This window comes from Hippocampus zosterae, chromosome 4 (genome assembly GCF_025434085.1).
Source record: "Hippocampus zosterae strain Florida chromosome 4, ASM2543408v3, whole genome shotgun sequence".
NCBI classification, from domain to species: Eukaryota; Metazoa; Chordata; class Actinopteri; order Syngnathiformes; family Syngnathidae; genus Hippocampus; species Hippocampus zosterae.
In genome coordinates, this window is record NC_067454.1 from 21192487 (window position 1) to 21218600 (window position 26114).

General features: G+C 39.9%; 2 protein-coding genes across 3 annotated transcripts; one reads left to right on the plus strand and one right to left on the minus strand.

The window, feature by feature from the left end:
* Positions 1 to 35: 35 nt before the first annotated feature.
* On the minus strand, positions 36 to 17575 carry nr1h3 (nuclear receptor subfamily 1, group H, member 3). Its single transcript, XM_052063211.1, has 11 exons — positions 17544 to 17575; positions 13000 to 13164; positions 11411 to 11488; positions 10970 to 11206; positions 10178 to 10444; positions 9844 to 10049; positions 7182 to 7361; positions 6798 to 6897; positions 4052 to 4165; positions 3796 to 3890; positions 36 to 2286 (listed from the first exon to the last, which is right to left on the minus strand). Exons 3-11 carry the CDS (start codon positions 11451 to 11453, stop codon positions 2140 to 2142), a joined length of 1389 nt encoding a protein of 462 aa, XP_051919171.1. The 5' UTR covers positions 11454 to 11488; positions 13000 to 13164; positions 17544 to 17575; the 3' UTR covers positions 36 to 2139.
* On the plus strand, positions 17542 to 26114 carry arl14ep (ADP-ribosylation factor-like 14 effector protein). 2 transcript variants are annotated; one of them, XM_052063360.1, is made up of 5 exons: positions 17542 to 17717; positions 19321 to 19516; positions 19613 to 19747; positions 20379 to 20416; positions 25311 to 26114. In XM_052063360.1, the coding sequence occupies exons 1-5, from the start codon at positions 17647 to 17649 to the stop codon at positions 25537 to 25539; spliced, it is 669 nt and encodes a 222-aa protein (XP_051919320.1). In that variant the 5' UTR covers positions 17542 to 17646; the 3' UTR covers positions 25540 to 26114. The 2 variants fall into 2 exon arrangements, with proteins under 2 accessions (XP_051919320.1, XP_051919321.1); XM_052063361.1 differs by having other exon boundaries at positions 19652 to 19747.

The window sequence follows — 26114 nt, forward strand, 5'->3', positions numbered from 1 at the left end:
TTTGTGACAGTCAGTACTGTAGCCAAACAAATGAGTTTTTCTGAACACAATTTCGTTTAATTTAAGTAATCACAGACTAAAACCTGCAGACCACTTTCAATGACAGCTACCCAAAACGGGAATGTCAATTATTATCCACTGCCTAACAAATAATTTGATTATTTAATACAAACATTTGTTTGACACATTATCAATTAAATGTTAAAAACAACCAAGGAATCAAAATGAGCAGTGAATATGTTTACTTTTAAGTATTGTACTGGATAAGTAGTGCTGCTGTTTTCTTCTGATTTGTTCAGGCTTGTAGAACAAGGATCCCCCCTCCTAATTACTGCACAGATACAATTTAAGACCTTTATCATGGTTGGCATGTGAAATGCATTCTTGTAAATAGTACATTTTTACCAAGCCACCTAAACTGGAGCTAATTACTTTGCCTGCTTGCAAGTGAACCTGAATAAAACATTGTCATCAGTTGTTTATTATATTTGAAACATCTGTGCTTTTCCCACTATGGTAAGCATAAATGTCTGCTCTGGAAAAAAAAGCTATTAACACATTTTGACCATCTGGGAGACCCCCTGCCCCCAAATAAAAACAATGAATTGGCCTAATCAGCCAAAGCAGGCATGCCTGTTACAACTGAGAAATACAATGTCTCTTTTACTCCAAGTGGTGTTACAGTGTGTGCTCATGTGAAAAATGAATCTCTTTTTTCATTACTGAACAGTTCCATCGACTCAGATGTCCTATCCTTAGAAATCACCAGGAACTGTAGCTGAATATTCTAAAAGGTTACCAAAAATGTCATGACCACTGTTTGTATGAAAAACAATCTGAAATGGTTGGTGGCATTTGTGAGTAAACAGCAGCTAACGTCATGTGGAGAATTTGAAAAAGACAGTTAAGAGACTCAATTAAAACAGTGCAATGAGGTGATCTCTCGCTCACTTTCCTGAAGCATGTGAAACCCACAGAAAATGTAAAATAATGAACAAATGTTTAAATTTATTGACCAGTATTTTTACTGCATTTCAATTCTTTACTGCATAAGAGGAACCAAATGCATGCAAGTCAGGATTTCTTTCAACATTCTACTTGAATTAAATCTCGTTTGTTTTCTGCTATCATTTCGCATGGCTAACAGCTTTTAGAGATCTTCCCAGTTGGTGTTCATCTGTTTGCACACCGACCATCATCACGTATGTGGAATAAAATTTCACGTTTTAAATCAGTTACGTTCCTCTGTTAGCAAATAAACATCTCCATATTAGATGCAAAAAGTGGTACTTTAATGTGATCCTACGTATGATTTATATTTTTTACATTTATAAGCAGGTTCACATTAAGTATTTTGGGGCAGTAGCATCACCCGTCCAACCCATGTGAGATCTACTTTTTACACACCCTTGTTCCCTTACACGACACCTCTTACTGTACATAGATTGCTGTTATTAAGGGTTTGTATTAAATTGTACAATCTTGTGGAAACTTGTGCACTCCACACATGTCTTAAGAAAATAAATATTTTTGTGTGCATCAGTATTGATAAAAAGGATCCCTTTGGGCACTCAAGTGATCTAAAAAAAGGATGCCTCTACTTCACATTAGTTTACCTGAGCAACTATACCAACCTTGTTGTCTCTACGTCCTTAAAATGTACGCACACGTTTGTCATACTTGGGTGCAAAAGTGTGGCCTAACGTCAACGAAAACTGCAGCTGAAGTTTCCAATCCACCCATGGCAAGACTGCTGAATAAATTAACTTGAAAGTAGAGCTCGAATCATTCATAACATGAAGCAACAGCAGCTGTACGGCAAGAGCATTCAGGCTGGAAAAGAATAGAACTGCACTCAACTTTTAACACGTTGAATCAGAAGAATAATTCAAACCCATGAGCTGGCATTTCATGTTGGCATAGTCATGCCAACGTCCACAAAAAGGAAGAACAGTTTTAAGGGGGAAAAAAATGTCAGAGTCTGTGAGCAAAAAGGCATTGAGACGCTCCCACAAAAAGCCCGACAACAGCACAATGCTGGAAGTAGTCCATGACCAGATGAGACAGGTTCAAGACATGCCCGGTGTCAGGTCTGTCTCAAGATTCGATATGCCAAGGAGTGTGACATTGGGACTGCAGTCATTCAGTGACATCCCAGATTTCAGAGAGCAGCGGGGGAAGCTTCTTGTCCTGAAGACGAAGGGCAAACACCTGTTCAGAGTGCACGCTGCTCAGTGTACGAAGGCTCACCAGCTTCATCAGCATGCGTGGAAACATCAAGTGATCCTGAGAAAACAAATCACAAGATACATTTTGTATATTTAAAAAAAAAGGTCCAAATAATCCCAATAAGGATTGCTGTTCATAGTACAGACAGGAATTCAGATATTAGACATTAGAAAACAGTTTCCTGCACTTTTACACATGGTCATAAATAAAACATCTCAATAACTATGAACATTTGTGGATGAGGTTTGTCAAAGGGCAATTAACTAACCATAAGAGCTTGGTCTAGCGCTAGAGGGGTTGCAGAATCTTCGGATTTGCCACTGTAGAATTCATGTATCAACCACATTGTAAAACAGTTTACGAATCCAATTTATAGGACTGGGGTGGAACATGAACAACCACAATTTGCCATTGTTCAAATGTCAAAGCAACAATCAGTTTTGGGGTCCCTAGAGCGAGTCTAGGGCAAAGCACACAGCAGGTTTATTTCTTTTGGTATTTACCTAGGCTTTCAAGGGTGGAAGAAAGCTTTTGCGCCAATGTGCGGTGTTGAACTTGTAGAATGGAATGCAGCTGACTACTATCCAATCTAAAGGGGTCCCCCTCATTAACTTTAAAATCTTAAGGAGGTCGAAGCACACACAGTTCTTGGCATTGCTGAAGCAGAAATTGACTCGCTTGAGTCTGTGTATAACACTGTTGCATTCATAAGTGCATTTTGTACAGATAAACTGCAAGATCTCCTCTTGCAGATGATGTAGTCGGAACCCCCAATTGTTTGTCCGTGTGTGACCCCGCGCCACCCCCGTAGCTGTGTTGTGTGATCATGGCGGTGATAATAATTTGCTCAATTAATTGATTTTGATCATGATTCAGAGTGATTGTACCGTGCTGCTGTTATATTTATGTCATCGTTACCATGACGTCCACCATACATGAATCTATCTGCCTGTACCTCAATCAAATCCACCAAAATCATGTTACACCACCACCACCTAACTTATAGCGGGTCTAAAATATAGTCTACTTTTTGTGACAACATTTCCAGATGTGTTGATGGCGCAGCAGCTTCATCTGCCAGATCACCCAGTGGGGCACAACACAGTCCCACACATGGTAAAAGACCAAAGAAAATGGACCACTTTTTACGCTGACCGCATGGGCACCAGTGTACGAAAATAGGGCTCTTTGTGTTCATTAATTTATAGTATTAATTTATTATTAATTTATAGTTTAATCTATTGTCTAGCAAAACAAGCAGACTGCATTTTGGCAAAAAATGTGTTGTCAGCAAAATATCTGCAGTATTGACAAATAACAATCTACTGGTTTGAAGTGGACACGTGTTGTATTATTATTATTTATTTATTAATTAAATACATTTGCTTGTGTGGGCTTTTGTCATCTTGTGTTAGTGTGTAAGAGAAGGTTTAAGAGTGTCATCCAATGCATACAAAAGTTACCTCGGTCATGACCCAATGTGCTTGTTGTGATGACAACAACAAGGTCATGTTTACACACAGTGTGAAACAAGAGAAGAGGTTGCATAAACAGGTGGGCACTTACATTTGGTCTCTTTATCGTGATGTAAGAGCGCAGAGCGTCAACATAAGGTTGTTGCAGCCTCTCCACAAGATCATGATCTTGCACATTGGGCCGATCTAAAAATGTCGAGGCAAAACAAACATCTCTTAACAAACAGAAAACACATTCACAATGTCTTCCAGATAGAAAAGACCAATCATGAACATAACTATAAAAAGACATTTTGCTTTGCCGCACTCCTTAATAGTTACAATCTTTGGTCAGAATGAAATCTGACCTGCGGAAAATATGTTGATGGCAATAAGCAGAGCGTATTCAGCCTCGTCCAGGTGCAGGTCATTCATTCCTTTAGAAAACTCAAAGATGGGATTAATGAACTCAAACTGAAGGCCTGTTGAGAAGAGAGGGATAGAAACAAAAGAAGAAATAAGATTTATTTCAGACTTCTAATCAAGAAACCTGGTATTGATCCAGATGTGCTGTCAAGTTTCAGGCCCATTTCCAAACTGCCTTTCATTTCCAAAATTCTGGAAAAAGTGGCGCACATGCAGTTGAATTTTTTCTTGGATGAACATAATATCTTAGAGATCTTCCAGTCAGGTTTCAAGACGATGCATAGCACGGAGTCAGCCCTATTACGCGTTTCTAATGACATCCTCCTGGCAAATGACGCTGGAGACCATGTGTGTTTAGTTTTATTGGACTTAACTGCAGCATTTGATACAGTGGATCACAGTATTCTGCTGACTCGTTTGCAGCACTTGGTGGGCATTGGCAGCAGTGCTCTTGAGTGGTTTAGGTCCTATTTAGCTGACAGAACCTTTTGTGTCAGCTTTGGCTGCTCTGAGTCACGCACTGCTCCCCTGTCATGTGGTGTTCCACAGGGCTCAATTCTGGGGCCTCTGCTGTTCCTGTTGTATCTGCTCCCATTGGGTTCCATCTTAAGGAAACATGGTATTCCCTTCCACTGCTATACAGATGACTGCCCACTGAGCAAGAAATATGCCTTCTCATTAAGGCCACTCCTAACCTGTCTGGAAGAAATCAAAACATGGATGGCACAACATTTCTTGAAATTCAATGAAAAGAAGACAGAGGTGATATTGTTTGGTCCCAGTGGCCCTTGTACATCCCATCCTGTAGACTTGGGCCCCCTGTCTCCTTATCTTAAGTCAACAGTCTCAAACTTGGGCCTTAAACTGGACAGTGATTTCAAACTTCATCGGCAAATTGGTGCCGTTGTCAAATCCAGCTTCTTTCACCTTAGACAGCTGGCCAAAATAACACCTCTCCTCTCACATGAACACTTTGAGACAGTAATCCATGCCTTTGTCACATCCCGGCTCGATTACTGCAATGCCCTTTACTTTGGAGTCCGCCAGTCCTCCATTAAGCGCCTTCAGGTGGTCCAGAATAATGCTGCTCGCCTCTTGACTGGTACTCGTAAGAGGGAGGACATAACTCCTACTCTGGCATCCCTTCACTGTCTCCCCATACATTTTAGAGTTATTTTCAAGATCCTCTTATTTGTTTTCAAATCTCTGAATAATCTCGCGCCACCTTACCTCTCTGAGCTCATCTGCCCCTACAGACCTGCCCGGCGCCTCAGGTCTGTGGACCAGACATTATTATAGAAGTACCAAGAACTAAACTCAGGCTCAGAGGGGATTGAGCCTTTTCTGTTGCTGGTCCCTCTCTCTGGAATGACCTACCACTGAACATTCGGCAAGCCTCCTCGCTGCCCATCTTCAAAGCCCTCCTCAAAACTCACTTGTATTCTTTGGCATTCGACTCAGCATGACTTAGATGTGTTCTTGGTTTTACTGTTTGGTACTTTCTACCGCCTTTATTACCACCAACTTTACCCTCACTATAGATAACTTCACCCTGTCCCCCTCCTCTCACTGTCGCAACCTCGGTGTCCTTTTTGATAATAACTTCTCTTTCGATCAACACATTACCCAAATCACCAAAACTGCTTTCTTCCACCTCAAAAACATTGCTCGTCTCCGCCCATCACTTTCTTTCAACGCTGCTCAAACCCTCATCCACGCCTTCATCACCTCCCGCCTTGACTACTGCAATAGCATTCTCTATGGTACAACCTCCAAACTCCTCAATAAACTACAGTACATCCAGAATGCCACCGCCCGCCTACTCACCCACACCCGCACTCGTGATCACATCACCCCCGTCCTTAAAAACCTCCACTGGCTCCCTGTTCCCCAGCGTATTCAATTTAAACTGCTCATACTCACCTATAAAGCCCTTCACAATCAGGCACCCTCCTATCTTTCCGACCTTCTTTACCAATACACTCCTTCCCGCAATCTCCGCTCCTCAAACACAAACCTCCTCGCCATCCCCGTGACCAAGCTCAAAACCTGGGGGGACCGAGCCTTCTCTGTCGCCGCCCCCACCCTCTGGAACGCTCTACCACAACACATCCGCAACTGTACTGACCTCCAATCCTTCAAATCATCCCTAAAAACTCACCTGTTCCGCTATGCTTTTAATACCTTTTAATCTTTTTTACCAATTTTTCTTTTGTTCATCCAAATGAACTTTTGTAAATTATGTATGCTTGTTTTAAATGCACATTTTTATCCTGTGTTTTTATGCTCTTGTAAAGTGTCTTTGAGTGAGATGAAAAGCGCTTTCAAATTAAAGGTATTATTATTTATTACCGATTTGTTTTACTGTTTATTGTGCATGTTAAATTGCTCCATGTACAGCACGTTGTATGCAGCGATGGCTGTTTGAAAGTGCTCTATAAATACAGTTGACTTGATATGACTTGTCTTCTGAAAAATTACTGACAAATAATGTTACACATGCATCTTAAATATTTCTGGAGGAAAGAACATTTCTGAGTTTATTTAAGTGACAAAACAGTCTCTTAATTTCAATACTTTGCCTCGAATACAGTAATGCTTCAATTTTGTATGTACCCTCTGTATGTAGGGTGACAAAGACTCATAATAATTTGGCACACATTGTCCATAAACACCCATTAAACGTACCTGCTTTTGCGAAATCCTCCTTATTATAACTAAAATCCTTCAGAAACGTAATGCTGTCAATGGCAGGGTTGTATCGACGAGATGTCTCCAGCAGCATAATCTGTTGAAGACAAACATCATTGTTTATTTCATATTGTAATGAAGACATATACACAAAGTCAATATACTGGCAATAACTGATTACACAGCAATATTGAACCGGGCAATTCTCCTGTCAAAGGCTACAGATATTATGAATTGTAATGTGAATGATTCTTGACCCCTAACCTATTTTGCATGTGACACAAAAAGCTGATTAGAAATAATGTCTTGTATCCAGAGGAAAACAAACATTTCCTAACTTGGAGCTACAGCAACACCATTTAAAATAGAAACATGACAAACTTCGATGGTTGACGTCTTCAATAGAGCGATTTGGTCCTCTCTTGTGAGCTCTAAAAATCCCGGAAGCTGTTTAGCAAAATCCACAATCTCCTGGACCGACATGATCGCCAGCTCAGTGAAGTGGGCGAAACGCTGCTGACGCACTTCTCGATTCTGTAGATCCTGATTCTGCGGCCATGGCTGTGGTTGTTTTTAAACACACACAAGAGCAGTCATCATGCTTAGTCATACACACACACCCACATGCTTATACAGTGGACTCCGCATACTCGTGGTTCTGGACCTGCGGATTCACAGATATTTTTTTTTCCAATGTTAAAAAAAAAGGATCGAATGTTTCTTGGCGTTCTATACATGTGAAAGGGCATCAATTATAAGTGGATTTTTTTTTCTATTCACAGGCCGACCATGTTCGTATCACCCGTGAATAGCGGACTCAACTGTAAAATGTTTCTACAACATGACTTTTGACATCCCATCATACTATCGTTAGAATTTTTGTTTGATATCAACACTGGGATGATCAGAGTATAACATTTACATTTTTCTTCATTAAATGCTGCACTATGACATGACATACTCTGTACTGTAGATCATAATACTGAAGAGGAGGGGAAAAGCCATCATTTGTGTTACCCATTCAGGATTTGGGGCTTTACATTTTAAACATTAGATCATACTAAGCCTCACTCGGAATCTGTCAGAAGGGTTTTGGACGAGCACGAGTCACAACATTTGGTAGCCCGCAGCTGCAATGCACAATGGCAATGAAGCCGGAGGAAAGTTGGAGTTAAGAGCACTCGTCATGTTCGGTTATCACACTTGATGTCCTCTACACATGGAAAAATAATCCATAAGAATCCGGCACAGCTGCCAAGCTGGATAAATTCACTTTCATAGCAAATTGTCATTCATTCCTTTTTTTAACTACATTTAGCAAGAACTGCGGAATCGTTATTGCAGTATAGTATGGAATAGGATAAAAATAAAATAAATTATGTCTTCAGTATTTGTTATTGTCTTGTATTTATCACATCAACTTTGTAATGACGGATACAGTTGCAGCTTAAATCAAAGTATATGAGATTTTAACATGCCAAAAGTATCCGTCTATTTTCATTGAGGAGCAGTTTTGCTAATCAATGACTTAATTTAAGGAGAAACGTTCGAATTTTGCTGACTTTTTGTAAAAGTTAATCCCAGGGACCTGAAGCATGGATTTTATTTCACAATAGATAATAGAAAAATACCCATTATTGTTTTCCCTTACTATCATCAACATTTTCTTTTTTTTAAATACATAATGTGAATAGCAGCAAACACTACAGACTCTGATTCTCAGTTTTGCTGTTCAGTGTGTTTTAATGAAGCACAAAATCCAAATTTGCGAAACCACTTATTTGAGCCTTGTAATTAGCTTTTACCAACTCTGTTTTCAACAGAAGAAGTCTAATAAATCGGATTAATCAGACCTTAAAAATTTAAATTTGAATTCAACACGCTTTTTTTTGCAAGCAAAACAAAGGAAAAATGTTAAGATTGGATTGGACAGTTTAAGTACGGACAAAAGTTTCTATTTTGTGCAGTGTACTTCTTGTACAAATGTCTTCTCTAGCATCCTATTTTTGCATATCCTGTATCCAGGATTGTTGCTGAAACAATACAAATGTCCCCATCGTGAAACCAATAAAGGTTATCTTATATGATAAATGTTTACTACATTGATAGAAATGTAACATTCAATGCCCCTCCTCTCAGTTGACGAATGCTGTGACGGCCTAATTAATTTCCTTTGTAGTTATGCAGCATATTTGTTTCTTTCCCGACATGTGTTTTGTGACTTGATGTCTGGTATGATAGCTTAGCAATTAGCATGGCTTCTCCTTTTTAATCCCTGTACCCGCTTTGTTATGATAAAGAGTCAGAAGTGTAGCTTATCCACTGCTATGAAGACGATGATTAGTGACTTGTGCTGTGAATTGTGCACAAACTCAACCAGCTAGTGATGGCCAAGCGGGCGTGTCATAACTTATTGACATGTTGAGTCAGGGGTGCCTTTACCTCCATGGCAGAGGCTCCGTTGAACCCCTGAGACAGATTCGCAGAACCCAGAGGGTTTGATCGAACCCAGGTTAAGAACCACTGTTCTAAACCAATCTCCAGCTTGTGCTTGAAGTATTTCCATCTGCTCAAGTCTGATACACTTGAGCATTGTGTCCATAGTTGGAGCACCTCGAGCGTGCATCAGCACTCAGTTTTTGGTGGACTCTGAATCAGTGAATGGCACATCGGACAACGCTAGGAGTTTCCAAACGGTCTGAGTGAACCAGTGCACAATTCTATGAAGGTTAATTTTATTGTGTTCTTTTAAGGAACGTGTACTTGGTACAGCGCCTTGGTGGCCTGACGCAGCACTATACTGGTCATCCTTAATGTCAGACACTGAATTTTAAAAATAATAATAATAACAATAAAATAATAGTGTATACATTCAGTCTCCTCAGCTGGGGTGTGACCTTCTACATCAATGCAAGCATGCGAGTGTCACTCAAGCATCAACCACTGTTTTGTTGAATTTTCCGCAGTAAGTGAAGTTTAAGGAAACAAAAGAACTTGAGACCAAATTACACTGTTGCAATAAAACTTTGAAATATGAACGTACTGTCACTTTTGGTCGATCAAGAAAGGATCTCTTGTTGCACTGCTTCTGCATGGCCACCAGCTTCTCAATCATTTCTTGCTGCTGTGGATCCAGTGAAGCTACTTCCTGTGGAGGAGTGGGAGTGACCACTGTGGACGAGCGGGCCGTTTCCTCATCCTGCTGCTTCTTCATCTTCTTCAGACGAATTTGTTCTTCAGAGAGCACACCTATGTTCCAAATGCAACAGTTTAAAACTAATGCAGAGTCAAAAAGGTGATAATTACCATACTACTCTATATTGCTAAAATACAAAATACAGTGAAATTTCAGATTGATTTGGCATCCAAAGACTCACATTGTTCGAGCATGCCTGCCTCGCGACATTTGCGCAGGCGGCACTGCTGGCACTTGCGTCGCATGTACATGTCCATTTCACACCGTTGATTGTTCTTGCAAGAGTACTGAGCACTTTTAATGACACTACGTCGAAAAAAGCCCTTGCAGCCCTCACAGCTTAGAACATTGTAGTGGAATCCAGAGGCCTTGTCACCGCAGACACTGCACACCTCATTGCCCAACATCTTTGGGGCAGGACCCTTCTTTCTTTTCACTGGCTGACCATCTATATAGAATATATACATAAAATACAGATGAAAAGCAGCTAAATGGCTTTTTAACAAATCTATTTTGGGTAAAATTGAAAATTGCAGAAAAGAAAGAAACTAAACCCATTTTTAATGATCAATTGACAATAATTAAAGAAAAACACCACTTTGTGGTTTTCCGATTAATGTACACAAGTGTAAACACATTTGCACAAAGACAGGCACGTGCTTTTGTTAAATCCACCTAGTGATTTTGAGCAACTGCGTGTGTGTGTGTGTGTGTGTGCGTGCGTGTGCGTGCATGTGTGTCTCACTTCAAAAGAAATGTATTTATGTTTTCTAGAGTTGAGTGGCCGTGTAGCTAACTCGATACTCTCATTTTACAGTACCAATGCAGTTTGGCTATTCAGTTTTCAAAAATATTTTGTGGTCTCAGAATTCAAAGCAATGTAAAATACAAAATTATCAAACTTGACTGAAGACCGACTCTACAAATAAAATGCGTATAGAGGAACTATTATTTTTCATGTGTTATTGTTCACCTGTGCCGGTGGATGTGTCACCCACATCAGGCTTGGTGTCACTCAGCTCAACCGGAAAAGGGCTGCTCATCCCAGTGGGAGCAGGGCCATTATGAGGTGGGGCGGGGAAGTCATCTGGCTGGGACAGGTCACCGAGAGATGACAGGTTTTCATGCTTCATTGTGGCGCTGTCATTGCTCTCCTCCACCATGCAATGAAGTTGTAGCTCCGCAGCCCCATCAAATACTTTACTCTCATCTGACCGGTGGGACAAAACTGTCACGAATTTTCAGATCGAAGAATAAATTCTTATGTTTGAGCCTGTCAATTTTTTGTTTTTAAAAGAAGGAAAATTAGCAGTGTAATATAATGCAGTCATATTAGATTCATTTTTATTATTTATATTCCACAAAAGACCATAATGCTATTTTATCTTCAAATAATTAAGGACAAATAACTTACCATGACCAACATCTGGGACATCAGTCACAGGCAGTGTTGACATCTTTTGAGCAGCTGGTTGTCATAACGAAATCTATGTACGTATGAAAAAAAAGGAGGGGCAGGACTCAATAATGACGGTTGGGTTGTACAATGTATTTCGTGAGTCGGTCATACGTTTACATGCTGTAAGTAAAATATTAATTTTCTTTTTGAAACCGAAAGAAAATAAAGCGGAGTGCGAAAGCGATGCCTCATGCATCATTAATGATTAACTATTTTGTCAATACTGTAATGCAAAATTTCTCAATTTGAAAACATTCTAACAGCATGGTAATGTGTCTTGAATATTGCTGGGCAAGTTACTTCCAAAATGAAACACATGATACATTACTAGTTACTGTCCTTTGAAGGTGGTCTTGGCTTATAAAACTGTGTTCACAGCAACAGGTGACACACAAATGCAATACACACGGATGCATCAAACTGCCCGTAAATGGTAGTATTTTGCCCCTTTTTGGCAATAACACACAAACAAATTAATGAAAAAACAAACAATCAATCAATCAATGAATAAAATACGGCCTGGTACTAAATGACACCAGTCGTTGGGGACCACTGCTCGCAAGCACAACCCAAATAGAAATAATCTTTGGCCACGATTATAAAGAGGCATGTAGAAAAGCAGAAATGAAAGTTGGTCATGTGCCACATATAGATGGATTCAGGAAACTCTTATCAGCAGACCCAGACATGATCTTTGCTATTTTGTCCAAAGCTTCAAGGAAAATGGGTATAAATTAATTCTCAACATGTTGAAATGTGACTATAAGAATTATAATACAAACTGTTTCTCTAGCGCGTGCACAACTATCTCAGTGAAAGCCAGGTTTATCTTAATGTCTGTCATCTCTAAAAATCATACTAAGATTGAAGTTTTTAACATTCTATAAATAATATTACAGTAAAACTTCAGTAAGAGCAATATGACAAAAATATGCACATAATCTTACTTGGAGGAATAAAATGTTTTTTGCTATAAGCTTTTTTCATGTTTCATTCATGTGCCTGTCATCTATGACATATTTATTTCTGCTGAATTTCAATTGAAAACTTCATAAAAGCCTAAGACAAATCACAAACAGCGTTGTGTTCTACGCCAGAACAAATGTCTGTTTTGTCATTTGTACCCACAAAGCTAAACAAAACCTTATAAGCAATGGGTCAACAGCACTCAAACATGTCATGATCTTGTGCACAGCATAAACACTTAAGTTATTGATTTTTTTGGTCCATTTCCTCCTAAAATGTGCATTTAACATGGCAATGCAATTGACTCGTCGCATCAGCAAGCAAGAATACCTTTTCCGCCATTATTAAAACGAAGTATGCAAGCTGTGCCGTGACCGTCTTCGTTCGTAAAGCATTCAAGTGTATCATTTTGGCAAAATGTTAACACGATCAAGAGTCAGGCAAAACATCAAAAGGTGTTTGTTACATACTATGGGTAGATAAAAGATTGTTCCCTCAAAAGCAGGAAACCTTTGACAGATCAAGAGGACACCTTTTGCTTGAATGAGCCTGCATAAAAGGACTTCAGAGACTGACCTTACCTCTGATGCTGATATCTTATTTATCGCCTACTGCGTGCAAGTCCATCACAGTCTCAGTCCATCGATAGCCTTGAGGGTGCCAATACACTCTGACTTATTGGGCCCAAGTTTGCTGACTTGATAAGAGAGAAGGGGAGAAGATGAGTTCCTTCCTACAAAGCTCTGTGGGAGACAAGAGGGAAAACAGGGTAAGGGGGAGGGAACACAAGAGGTCACTATTGGTCACTTGCATGGCTCTTCAATCCCCAGCAGTGCTCCAGTCCGTTCCTGTTGGAGCAGACAATTTTTACAAAGACACACAAAATAGCAGACAAAAAATGATCAGCACCCCCTCGAACCACCTCTCTCAAATGAGTTCCACCAACACACGCAAACAAAGCTCACCTGCCTGAAATCCAGTTCACTCATAAACAAAACTGTATTAACTCTCCAAATGACCGATAGCATTTGAATGTCATACATGTAAAACAATTTTTAGTTAATTCACAATACCTATGTTAATCAATTTGGTAAGTTTATTGGAAAAACTTAGTCTTTTAGCTTATAAAACCTTTCTACTGCCTGTGACCTCATGTCATCATCCCCACCCTGATTTTCTGTTCCAAGTCCAATGTCCCTTGCATCTTATCAGGTCAGTCACCTTTTGTTTTCAGAGAGTGCTGGGAATTAAACATTTAAAACAAAATAATTACAGTAAAGGTCGATTTATTTACATGTCAAATGTGACAAAAGTGGCAAACTCTTATATGCAGGTGCACAGGACTCATGAGCCACTGTGGTCACTACAGCCACAGATAACAGATTTTGGTCTCAAATATTGGAGCAGCATATCCAATTCAATAGTGTTCATTAGGAGTTGTTTTTGTTATTTATGTGGGTTTTTTTGGGGTGGGGGGGTAATTGTCATGTTCATTGAGCACTTCATTAGATAGCCTGCAAATATTTAAACCATGCCAAAATTTAACATAGTTAACCAACAGTTGACTTGAAGTGATATCACAATTGTCAGAGATGTCTGCATTTTCTGTACCTCAAAATAACAAGTATGAAACTGTCAGAGGCATTTTCGATAGGTTTTTGTCTCATCAATAAGCAAATTACAGCAGACGGTGGTTAAACATCCAGCTAATGTTTACAGAAATAGCATATCCTTTCAGCATAGCCAACTACTATTGCTTTTAAATAGCATATTGTGGAACCTCAAAAGTTAAAATGCATCACAACTCAGAAGAATCAAACCGAAGTCTGATATGTTATAGTAGGGCTGCACAATATATTGAAAAAGATTATCACCACAATAATGACCAATGAAATATTTGTATCCTAAAGGCATGCATGTTTCATGTTTTTATCTGACTTTGACCGATCAGATGCAACCATAAAGGGGCACAACTATCACTATATCACTTAAGCTATTATAATTAATTTGATCAACTAGACTGAGCTTGCATAATACTTTTTTCATTAAAATAATAATGTAATTTCTTCTTCACAAATAATGCACTAATATTGCATAATTGCCCTGTATTGTCCTGTAACAGCCCAAATGAACACTGCAAAGCCCAACGTTATCAGGACAGCAAACCTTCATACACATGAAGACAAAACACACGAATATCGAATTTCAGCCGCCATCAAAGCATGAACTAAATGGGTTTCATATTTTGCAATACTTTTGGAAAACATTTTGCAGTATTCTTTTTGGTCTCAGGTGTCACACCCTTCGATGAAACAAAAGTGGACAACCATACTCAGCAACATCTTGGTGTGAAAGCAAAGAATCAGGGCTTTCATAAGGAGTGGTCGTCAACAAAAGAATCAAAGTTCCCACAAATACGCCTAGAAGAAGAAGTACATTATTGTTACACACCCTTTCACACACTCCAAAATATTTTCACTTCTCTGAACAGGAACCAGGGTGGCAGAGTGATCGTCAAAATAATAATTTGAAATATTTTTGGATGATGACTCACTGTCTAAATTAATACAACAGTTTTAGGAAATCATGGCATCACACATCTTGAATTTAAAAAAAATCTAAAATAGGCATAAAATATTCATGGCAGTGATTATTTTGCTGTGACCAGCAAAGCTCCTCCTAACGTTATTTTGCAGAGAACGTCTCTGATTGATCACTCGCCAGAGCAAGTGATTATGGGCCAGATGGGAATCGGCTATTTTTACTGTATTAACATTAGGTTGGCCACGATTTTTTGCGTTTGCCCCATTAAAAAAAGTGGCAGTGATTATTTTGGCCGTGATTACAGACAGTAGTGGTTGTAGTACAGTACTGTTGGCCGTGAATAGGTTCAGGGTGCCGTGTTTACGGTTCAACTTGCTTCCGATTTTCGCTATTAGGGCAATGTCAGTTTGTTTTCTGTGTTTCGTAGTTCTATTTTGTGTGCGACACACACACACACACACGCGCACACACACACTCACGCGCGCACACATTGTGTTATAATTATGAAAAGTTCAAGGGTTTACCCAATATTTTTTAAACAAAGTTAAAATAATGTTATTAGGAAACACGAAGTTACTAGACAGGTATTGCCTCAACAGCCACAGCTGCAATCGGAGGCCGGTTGAACCGTAAACACGGCACCCTGAACCTATTCACGGCCAACAGTACTGTACTACAACCACTACTGTCTGTAATCACGGCCAAAATAATCACTGCCACTTTTTTTAATGGGGCAAACGCATTCAAACTTAAACAGACCAAAGCATTGTATGTACAACTTAAGACACGACTGTCGCTGAATTATACGATAGTTGTGATTCCGAGTTGATTTAACTGATATACTTCAGCCTCATAAGTAATGTATTATTACTGTTTTGTTTTGTAACATTACCGTTATCGCAATTGCGCAGACGTAATCGTTCAGAATAATAAACAGGCCTTGGTAAACACAGTAGTGACCTGACAAAACTCCGAATACCTTATACGTGCTTTAGGTGCTCTACGGTTCAATAGCATGCTTATAGAACGTGTCGATCTTAGTACAACCACTTTGACAACTCTCGTGAACTTAATCACAAGTTGAGCATCATCAAGACCATAAACAAAAACATTGCCAGGGCGTTAGCTTTCAATGAGAGGCAATACATGCCGACAAAAATAATGACTGTCACGGTTCGTTGTAGCCCATCTACAACGAACCATTACACTGGTGTTAAAATGCTCGATAATTAGTCTGATTCGGATACACAATGCCAGCGAGATTAGTTTGATGGGTAATCTAAACAAATACATCTGTGCATTAGCAACTCGCATTGAAAGGAACTCACTTCGAACACCTTCAACTTGGCTAACTTCGTGCTCCCTATGTCGACATAGGAGGCAAAACGCGATTGAAGCGGATATTTTGGAAACTTGCCTGATAGTTTGCGAGTCTCTTGCCTCTTTTACTGAGGTTACACCATGCGTTTGTGTCTAATGACAGGGGTTATGACAACCGAAGCTAGCCAGTTAGCATGCTAGCTAACAACGTAGTTGCATCATATGATGCAGAGGCCCGCAGTCGACACAGGAAGTGAAGGACACTCATTCATAGTCAATGTTTAAAAACAGCAGAGCAACTCATGACTTCCAAATTGTTTCACACCTGCTCTCGTGAAAATATTTGAAAATCGTGGAAACCGTAAATCAAAATAGTTCAATTGTAAACGAGATACCAAATGATTCAGTGTATACAGAGTGCCAAATATATATAAAATTCATAATGCAATGATTATTATAACAGAGCAATAACCAAAACCCACTATTCGCCGTAATAAGACATTAGAATACAATATGAACAAAAAAATAATTGTTAATGTAGACATTATGTACGATTTGGCCTGTAATTTTCTGTGTTTTAGTATTTACATGAATTTGATTTTGTGAATTGAACTGCTATTATAAAAAATAAGTTTCGATGATAATATAATTTAGTAACATGCAAAATGTCATCCCACTGAATAAATAAATAAATAATACACCAATTATTTAAACTTGATGTACATCATTCTGTATGACACAAATGAATCTAACAAAAACAATGCTTGGCTGCCGCTGCTCAACCCGTATTGATTTGTGTTTTTTGTTATTGTAAAGTGTCCTTGGGTGTCTTGAAAGGCGCTTATAAATAAAATGTATTATTATTAAATCTCCAGCATGTTGGCCACAGCCGTGTCCAAATCTAACGTCACTGGAAAACTGTATATTCAGTGATGACGTCAAAGCGATGGCACGTGACAAATGTTGTCAAACGGCAAGCACAATGCACATCTATAATCAGCGTCACACACAGTGCTATACAGTACTGCAATATACTTACCAGAATATTTTTGTGATCAGTAATCACTATTCAATTTTTCTTTTTTTTGCATTGGTCACTAATTGCAACCTTAATGTATTACTATGCGTTGGAATTAGAAATGAAAAGTACAGTACAAGTCTGCACGTCACAGGACATCCGGTACTGTATATCATAATCATTACAGATGGCAGAGAAGTAGAAACGCCTCTAGAGGCCACTGTTACATGGTTTACACACGTTTATTTGCCGGAGGAAACCGGAAGAAACCAACATCAGACTGTTCATCCGGAGAGCTGCAAACAAACCCGTTTCTTTTGCAGCGTTTGAGGACAAATATACTATGCCCGTCACTTGTGCGTCACTGGGATGCAACAATAAGTTTGTGAAGGGGTCGGACATACGATTTTATCGGTAAGTTTGTCCGGTTTTAACAATAAACGCATGCCGTGTTTCAACGTCAGTGTTGCTACGATATAAAGACAAGACTCTGTTCACATCACAGTGCCCATACTTGTTCTATCCGAGATGTCACGTCTACGTAGCTATTTTCACGTGTGCAAAGCTAACATCACTGTCATAACAACACGATACATCATCAGCTGGTCGTGTGTACAAATATTTGACCTAAGTACATAAATATGTACTTTTTCAAATGCATTTTGAATTGATATCATATCGGTGATATCATTAGATTTTGTTCCGTCGTTTAATTAGCCCAACGGACACGATTATGGACAATGTCTTCCTACCAAGCAGGAGCATTGCTCACCGTGCCGAAAGGAATATTAGGTGTTACTCAAACGCAAATGCATATTCTTATTGTTTTTAACAAATTCAATTTCGGTTATGAAGACAATTGACAGGTTTATCAGTGCAGTATATCTTCCCTTCCTTTATCTATCTTAATTTTTTGCAATTGTATATGACTGATGACTACCAAAATAAACGTTTTAGATCCGTGGTTCGCAGACTTTTTTGTCATTAGCAGCCCCGAAACCTTTTGTTCTCCCAAAGTTGTCCTGTATTTGGCTCCATCCATCTTCCCACCTATTTAAAACATCTTCCCTGGCTTCTTGGCTGCATCTCTGGCCAGTGCTCTCTTGTTTGGGCTGAAAGTTGAGAGGGACATTTAAATATTAATTATTAGGAACAACACACTCAACAAGAATAATATTCAGATGCACTTTAGCAATTTTACTTTCTTTTCATCAGTCATCTGAGTTTTAATCAGACACTTGAGGTGACACCCGGCTGTTTTGATTTAGCCCCAGTTGTACCATAGCTTCTAGGAAACAAGTTGTAGCACACACAATTTATTGATGGGTTCATGAAATGAATGAGAATATTTACGTATCATCTTGTAAATGAATTATGAAATATTTCCACATGTCCCCTGCAATGTGCTCACCTATCCATTGCGAATTACTTCTTAATTATTTTTGTTATGAAGAAAATATATCGTACCACCCTCATCTCTCCCCGCAACTATTGTCATTGTTTTAAGTACACCCTCGCAGAGGAGGTAATATACCTTGAGCACTCTCTTACTGTGGGAGCGCCACGAACACCAACTGTAGTGGATGTTCAATTACACCTAATGCTATAAAACAGCAAAAAAAAAAAAAAGATTTCTAAGGTCACAGCCCCCCCAAATCCCCACCCCTCGCATCCAACTGTGTTCCACCCAGGGGGGCCCGCCACTCTATTTCTCTATTTGAAAAGCACTACCCTCGGGGTATGTGTACCCCTCATTGGGAAACACTGCGTTCGATAACTTTCATGTAGACACAAATGTAAGTTTCTTTTTTGAGACATTTATCATGTCATATCAGCAGCAAACATCACCATTTGTCTCATGAAATTATTGCTAGAAATGCTTTTACATCATATTACATGCGTAGGTTTGCTTAATTTCCCCACATAACAAATGTAAATACAATTTATTGAATTACAATCCCTGGTGGGGTGGTACAATACAGTCCTTAAAGCACCAATTCACTTTTCTTCATCTCAGGTTCCCCCTCAGCAAACCTTCACTTTCCGCCAGATGGGTTCAGAGTCTGGGGTTAAGAAACTTTATCCCAACTGCCAACACCTGCCTGTGTTCAGAGCATTTTTCACCTGACTGCTTCAGGGACTACAATGGGAAACAGTTTCTCAGGGAAGATGCGGTGCCGTCCTTGTTCCCGCACGGGCAAGACTCTTCAAAGGTTTTGGTCTAATACATTGCTTCGTCATTCACAATGTTCAAACAAGTCTTCCTCGCGATTTCGTGAAATGAATGACCTCTTTAAACTTTTGCATAGATTGAACTACGAAAACGACAAACAATGTTACTCCCTAAGGAAACCAGCGTCACAAACAACTTGGGACCACAGGCCGAGAGGGACAAAGCGAGAGAGATTACGAGTCTACGCAGAGAAAAAAGAGGTGGCGCAAGAGTAAGTTTTCTATTTTGTTTGCAGGTGGCCTCTCGTTTTCTGTCGCTAGCGTCCCATACTTTAGAATTTAGAATTTGTCCCATACTTTGGAACATGACTCTGGATAAGCAAAACAAAATGGATGGATGGAGTTAAAATGAGGAAAATCATCAGTCATGCATATATTTGCCAATTTTTGTGTTACCGGCGAATAAAAGAAAATGTCAAAAGGTCTTTGAATTGTACCAAATTCATTTGATTCTACCAGACGACTGAGACATGATGATTTCATCTTTAAGTTTTTGTGTATTCAAATAAAAGCATGAGAGCTTCTTCCATAAATACATATATATCGGTACATTTGAAATTTAAGACCCTTGGATGCATTTTATGTTATTTAACACAAATGGCTCTCTTAAGCCTCCCTAGACACTAAAGGCATGTTGTGCTTTGTGAACAGCAGCGTTTGGTTTGCGGTCAAGACCCCAAATCAACATAAGCAATTCAGATAATGGATGGATATTATTTATTTTAATTAGCTTATGTTACAAGCTTTAAAGAGTGTGTGGTATATCCAGCTCCATCTGCTTGTCCCAAATGACTGTTATTCATTTCATGATTTCATGCTGAAAGATACTTACTTTTGTTTCAGGGTGGAAGAGGTGGCCGCGGTGGAAAACTGTCTGACAGGTGAGACTTCATGGGTGTAGATGATGGACCTCTTGCCAAACCAGTGTTGTTGTTGATTGTATTTTTTTAATACAATACACTTTTCACATATATACATATATATATATTAGAGCTGTCAAACGATTAAAATATTTAATCTAATTAAAAATGCAACTGTCGTAATTAACTCAAATGAAGAAAAAAAATAATCATGATTACTCACGCATTTTTTATCTTTTCTGAATTTCCTTTGACATTTTGTGTCCTATTTTTCCCCATTTTAATGCTCTCATCAACTTGGAATAATGAATTAGTTTTCTATGTGCCAAATGTAAATATTTACTGAAATAACAATTTCAATTTTCAATTTTACATGAACATTTTTCACTTGAAGCAGTTGTTCACACATAATCTCTCACACAATATTACTGTCCATCAACAACAGTGAAAAAAATGTTTTGTCACACAACAGCTGCTTTAACAGCTTTTTTAATTAAATCAAAACAGAGCAATATAACATTATAAAGTGCACATCTAGGGTAAACTAGTACACTCAGCATATAGTGGATTTAAACCATGGTTGCATACTTTGTTTTTCTCAAGTTTGCTTTGAACACAGCAGTCTGTTTCTGTATGTTTGTTGAAGAATAACGAGACACCGGACACCAGTGTTCATTATGTGCCGCTGTATTCGAAACTGCCGGTCTTACAAACAAGCACACGCATTTCCCAGTGCTGCAGGGGCAAACCATTCTGAAAGGGGGCGGGAGTTTTCACTCCCCCTAACACAGTCAGGCTATGTTGATTGTGTTGGTCCTTCTTGCGCGGAAGTCTCTACGGTTTTGTGTAGACCTCATTTCAAATGACTACACTTAGTTCGATGACAACACTGGAGACATTTTACTTTCGCTAGGTCGCTACCACTACAGCGCGCTTTCACTGTCAGACCAACACAGAGAAGCTCCACCCGCTGTATTTATATGGACACGGAACGCTGTAACCTTCCACACAAAATAGTTCCAAACAAGTAACAATCGCGTCAGTGGCATACATCGTATACCTGTATGATACAGAGAGAGAGAGAAGAACAGATAACTTTGGTCTTGTCAGTGGAGCAATATGGTAACTATTTAAAAGTAAACTTTCCATTCATAAACTCTTTTAAGTATCCGTTTTCGGTGTCTCGCGCTGCCGTGGCTGGCAAAACAGACATGGGCGTGGACTTCTGCAGCGCTCTTGTTGTTTTGTTTCTGGTTTATTTATAGAGCAACGTAACATCCGCTTGTGACGTGTGCCGCGTTAATCTCGCGAGAAAATTTTTAATCCCGTTAAAATTCATTTAAATTAAGGCCAATAAAAACACGCTAAACTGACAGCTCGAATATATATAAAATTTAAAATCCTCATCTCACCCCTCGGGTGGTGTCCGTCCCTCATTCAGCTCGGGTCCTCTACCAGAGGCCAGGAAGCTTGAGGGTTCTGCGCAGTATCCTTGCTGTTCCCAGCACTGCACATTTCTAGACTGAGATGTCCGATGTTGTTCCCGGGATCTGTTGCAACCACTCATCTAGTTTGGGGGTCACTGCCTCGAGTGCTCCGACCACCACAAGCACGACTGTCACCTTTACCTTCCAGGCTCTCTCTAGCTCCTCTCTGAGCCCTTGGTATTTCTCGAGTTTCTCATGTTCCTTCTTCCTGATGTTTCCATCACTTGGGACCGCTACATCCACTACAACGGCTTTCCACTGCCCTTTATCTATGATGACGATATCTGGTTGGTTCGCCATTACCATCTTGTCAGTCTGGATCTGGAAGTCCCACAGGATCTTCGCTCTGTCATTCTCCACCACCTTCGGAGGTGTTTCCCATTTTGACCTTGGGGTTTCCAGTCCATACTCCGCACAGATGTTTCGGTAGCTATGCCAGCCACCTGGTTATGGCGTTCCATGTAGGCTTTCCCTGCCAGCATCTTGCACCCTGCAGTTATGTGTTGGATCGTCTCAGGTGCCTCTTTGCACAACCTACACCTTGGGTCTTGTCTGGTGTGGTATATCTGGGCCTCGATGGCTCTGGTGCTCAAGGCCTGCTCCTGAGCAGCCAGGATGAGTGCCCTCTGTGCTGTCCTTCAGGCCAGCCCTCTCTAGCCACTGATAGGACTTCTTGAGATCAGCCACTTCAGTTATGGTCCGGTGGTACATCCCGTGTAGGGGCTTGTCCTCCCATGATGGTCCCTCTTCCTCATCTTCTGTTCCCCATTGTCTGAGACATTCTCTGAGTACGTTATCCGTTGGTGCCTTCTCCTTGATGTATTCATGGAGCTTGGATGTTTCATCCTGGACAGTGGCTCTCACACTCACTAGTCCCCGGCCTCCTTCCTTTCGGCTTGCGTACAGTCTCAGGGTGCTGGATTTGGGATGGAACCCTCCATGCATGGTGAGGAGCTTTCGGGTCTTAACGTCCGTGGTCTGAATCTCTTCCTTTGGCCACCTTATTATTACATACAGCTTTATGTCATCCATGTAGAGGAGGTGACTGATTGTAGCTCCATTTCTGAGGCGGTATCCATAGCCTGTCTTGGTGATTACTTGGCTTAGGGGGTTCAGTCCTATGCAGAACAGCAGTGGGGAGAGTGCATCACCTTGGTATATGCCACATTTGATGGACACTTGGGTAAGTGGCTTGCCATTGGCTTCAAGTGTGGTTTTCCACATCCTCATCGAGTTCTTAACGAAGGCTCTTAGGGTCCTGTTCATCTTATACAACTCCAAGCATTCAGTGATCCATGTATGTGGCATCGAGTCATAGGCTTTCTTGTAATCAATCCAAGCTGTGCACAGGTTGGTACGTCGGGACCTGCAGTCTTGTGCGACTGTTCTGTCAACCAGGAGCTGATGTTTGGCTCCTCTGGTATCTCTACCAATGCCCTTCTGTGCTTCGTTCATGTATTGATCCATGTGTCCACTTATCTTAGCCGCAATGATGCCTGACATGAGCTTCCATGTTGTGGAAAGACAGGTTATTGGCCGATAGTTGGATGGGGCTGCACCCTTCATGATCAGGATCGTTCGCCCTTCGGTTAGCCATTCTGGGTGATTCCCATCCCTCAGCAGCTGGTTCATTTGTACTGCTAGGCGCTCATGGAGTGCTGTGAGTTTCTTTAGCCAGTAGGTGTGGACCATGTCCGGCCGGGCCTGGTGCTGTCCAGTTCTTCATATCTGAGACTCTTTCCTGTATGTCTGCCACTGTTATGGTAACTGGGTTCTGTTCAGGTATATATATAACTGCTTCTTGCCTGTGTATTTGCTCCACTTATGATGTTTTCAGTTCACATCACGTAAAATGTACCTTTTTATACTTCATATATAAAGTCTTCTTAAGGGGTTAACTAATATGAACACTCGGGGCCCGATTTTGGTAGACCAGCCACATGACTCGACAACGATCACTGCTATTTTTCAAGGAGTCATATCAGCTCAGACAACCAAACAGCGATGCTAGCAGATGACTCCAAAGTTAGCTGAAGGCTCATGACTTGACTCGGCCCCAATCGTTGCCAGTTTTAGTAGATTCCTATGAGCGGCCGCCCACAGTGAAGCTTCCTTGGCAGTTTATTATGTAAATTGATGCGCAGACAAGAATTGTGTCTTCGTGAGAACTTTATCCATCATTGAATAACTCCATCACACTGTTGCTATTTTGTCAGTGTCATAATTATACTTGTTGGAATATATGCCACGGCTCAGTTAAGCGTAGCTAATGGTGAGTGATATTTTAAATTATTTTTGCTTTTATTTTGGTGATTGAAAGTATATCTTACAATGAAAATGTTTTCTGTTTCAGTGTATTTGAAGCACATCCATTCTTGCCTTGCCTATATGTATACAAAGCACATTGTCAGAATGGCACTTCAAATTAAAAAAGATTCTTTATTGATTTACACTTTGAAGCATGAATATTACTTTGTTCAATATAATGCCTTCATTTTTATGACCTAACAGTTTTATAGCCATTAATGCAATTCTACAATTTTCAGTAGGAGAGTAGATCTGCAATAGAAAGTTTATTTCTGTTAAGGCTTTTAACACATTTGAACTAGGGGTGCCAAAAATTATGGTGGGCACTGCATAAGCACACAAACATGTTAAGAAAAATAACATTTTTGTTCAATAATAGAAAGACTGCCAAACTGTTATGTCATTGCATCCTCGGTGTCGCAAAGGTATCAATTAACCAAACCTAAATGGACATTTTTTGGGGCAATTCCAGTGGGCAAGGGGCTCTTTGAAACTCAATTTATTGCTATACTACCACTTTGTGCGGTTTCAGTTTGTTGTGTTGGGAACATTTACAGAAATCTTTTGAATTCCGATTTGCATAGCCAAGTAGAAGTTTGCATCATCACATTAATTGCCGGGACAAGACCCAGAAAGAAACAGATGCTACGAATATTTTAGATGATTTCCTGTTGTGATGTCGAAGTGTTAGAGGAATCTATGAGCAAAATTGTATCATGTTTAAAGTTTCGTTTAATTTGGGCATATCTAAACGTTTGGGTGCGTATCTGACACAAAGACAAACAAAGGTTAGGTCTCAATGTGATATAGGATGTAGCTCGTCTCTTACTGGCACACAAAACAAGTTATGGCTGATTTAAAATGGATGCATTTATAGAAAAATTTGGTATCGCTGGAAAAAGTAAAAAACTTGTAATGGGGTTGGGGAGGGACAAGGCTACAAGCGGTAAAGTCATGCTTTTATTTTATTTTATCCTTTAGCGCTTGCATGGCAATAAACATTACATAGTAGAAAGAGTAGTTCTAACTAAAGTAGTAGTACTTTTGTTAAAAAGAACAATGAAGCAAGTGTATAATCATCCAGTCCAGGTCGTAATGTCTCTTTCCTATGTCTCATGCAGGCAGTTCCTTGGAGGCAAGAGCAGAGTCTACGATAGCAAAGGTCGACTGTTGTCCAACGGCAAGGACTTGTGCGACTGTTTGGATGTGGACTGCATGGGTTGCTTCTATCCTTGCTCCGACTGCAGCTCACGCAAGTGTGGATTCGAGTGCCGCTGTGACAGGAAGTGGCTTTATGAGCAGATGGAGGTGGAGGGAGGAGAGATCATTCGCAACAAGTTTGCTTTTTAATAAAGCGTGGTAAATTGTGCTGACACAAAGTGGCCACAATCTCATGACATTCATTGGAGCATTGTGAACAATTCTACACGTATTAAAAGTCAGTTTTCAAAAGCACCATAAAAGAAGTTTACATTGAATAGCCTCAGTATATTGTTTGGGGCGTGGAGTGGTGTAGATCTGCATTACATTGCGCTAAGAATGTTTTCCTTATTTGGCTACATTAAAGGAGCAGAGGAGAAGAGCTTTTGCATTGGATATCATTAGACTGTGCGAAGTCCACCCAATGTTGGCTGTAAGTGATGGACTCATTCTGAAAAGCTACTTCAAAGGATACTCGGAACTAAAACTTGTTTTTTCCAACAATTCAGCTACAGGTATACTCAGTTATTGGGAAGATGAGGAACTCTGTTTTTTTTCTGTTTGATATAAGTTGACAACATGATGCATTGCTGCTCATGACGGTGTAAGCAGTAAAACGTGAGGATTTTGATTTATTTGGGTACTTTTGAGCCTGTTTTGTAAACCCTCGTGAAAACCTTTATTCTTGTGCCAATTCATGTAATAAACTTTATGCCCACTTTTTG

Bases quoted from the DNA above. Each gene is read 5' to 3' on its own strand.
- arl14ep (XM_052063360.1), top strand. From the start codon at position 17,647: ATGCCCGTCACTTGTGCGTCACTGGGATGCAACAATAAGTTTGTGAAG. The intron at 17,718-19,320 runs GTAAGTTTGTCC...TCTTCATCTCAG, and splicing joins TCGGACATACGATTTTATCG to GTTCCCCCTCAGCAAACCTT. The intron at 20,417-25,310 runs GTGAGACTTCAT...TGTCTCATGCAG, and splicing joins GGTGGAAAACTGTCTGACAG to GCAGTTCCTTGGAGGCAAGA.
- nr1h3 (XM_052063211.1), bottom strand. From the start codon at position 11,453: ATGTCAACACTGCCTGTGACTGATGTCCCAGATGTTGGTCATG. The intron at 11,207-11,410 runs GTAAGTTATTTG...CCCACCGGTCAG, and splicing joins TGTCCCAGATGTTGGTCATG to ATGAGAGTAAAGTATTTGAT. The intron at 2,287-3,795 runs GTAAGTGCCCAC...TTGTTTTCTCAG, and splicing joins TCACGATAAAGAGACCAAAT to GATCACTTGATGTTTCCACG.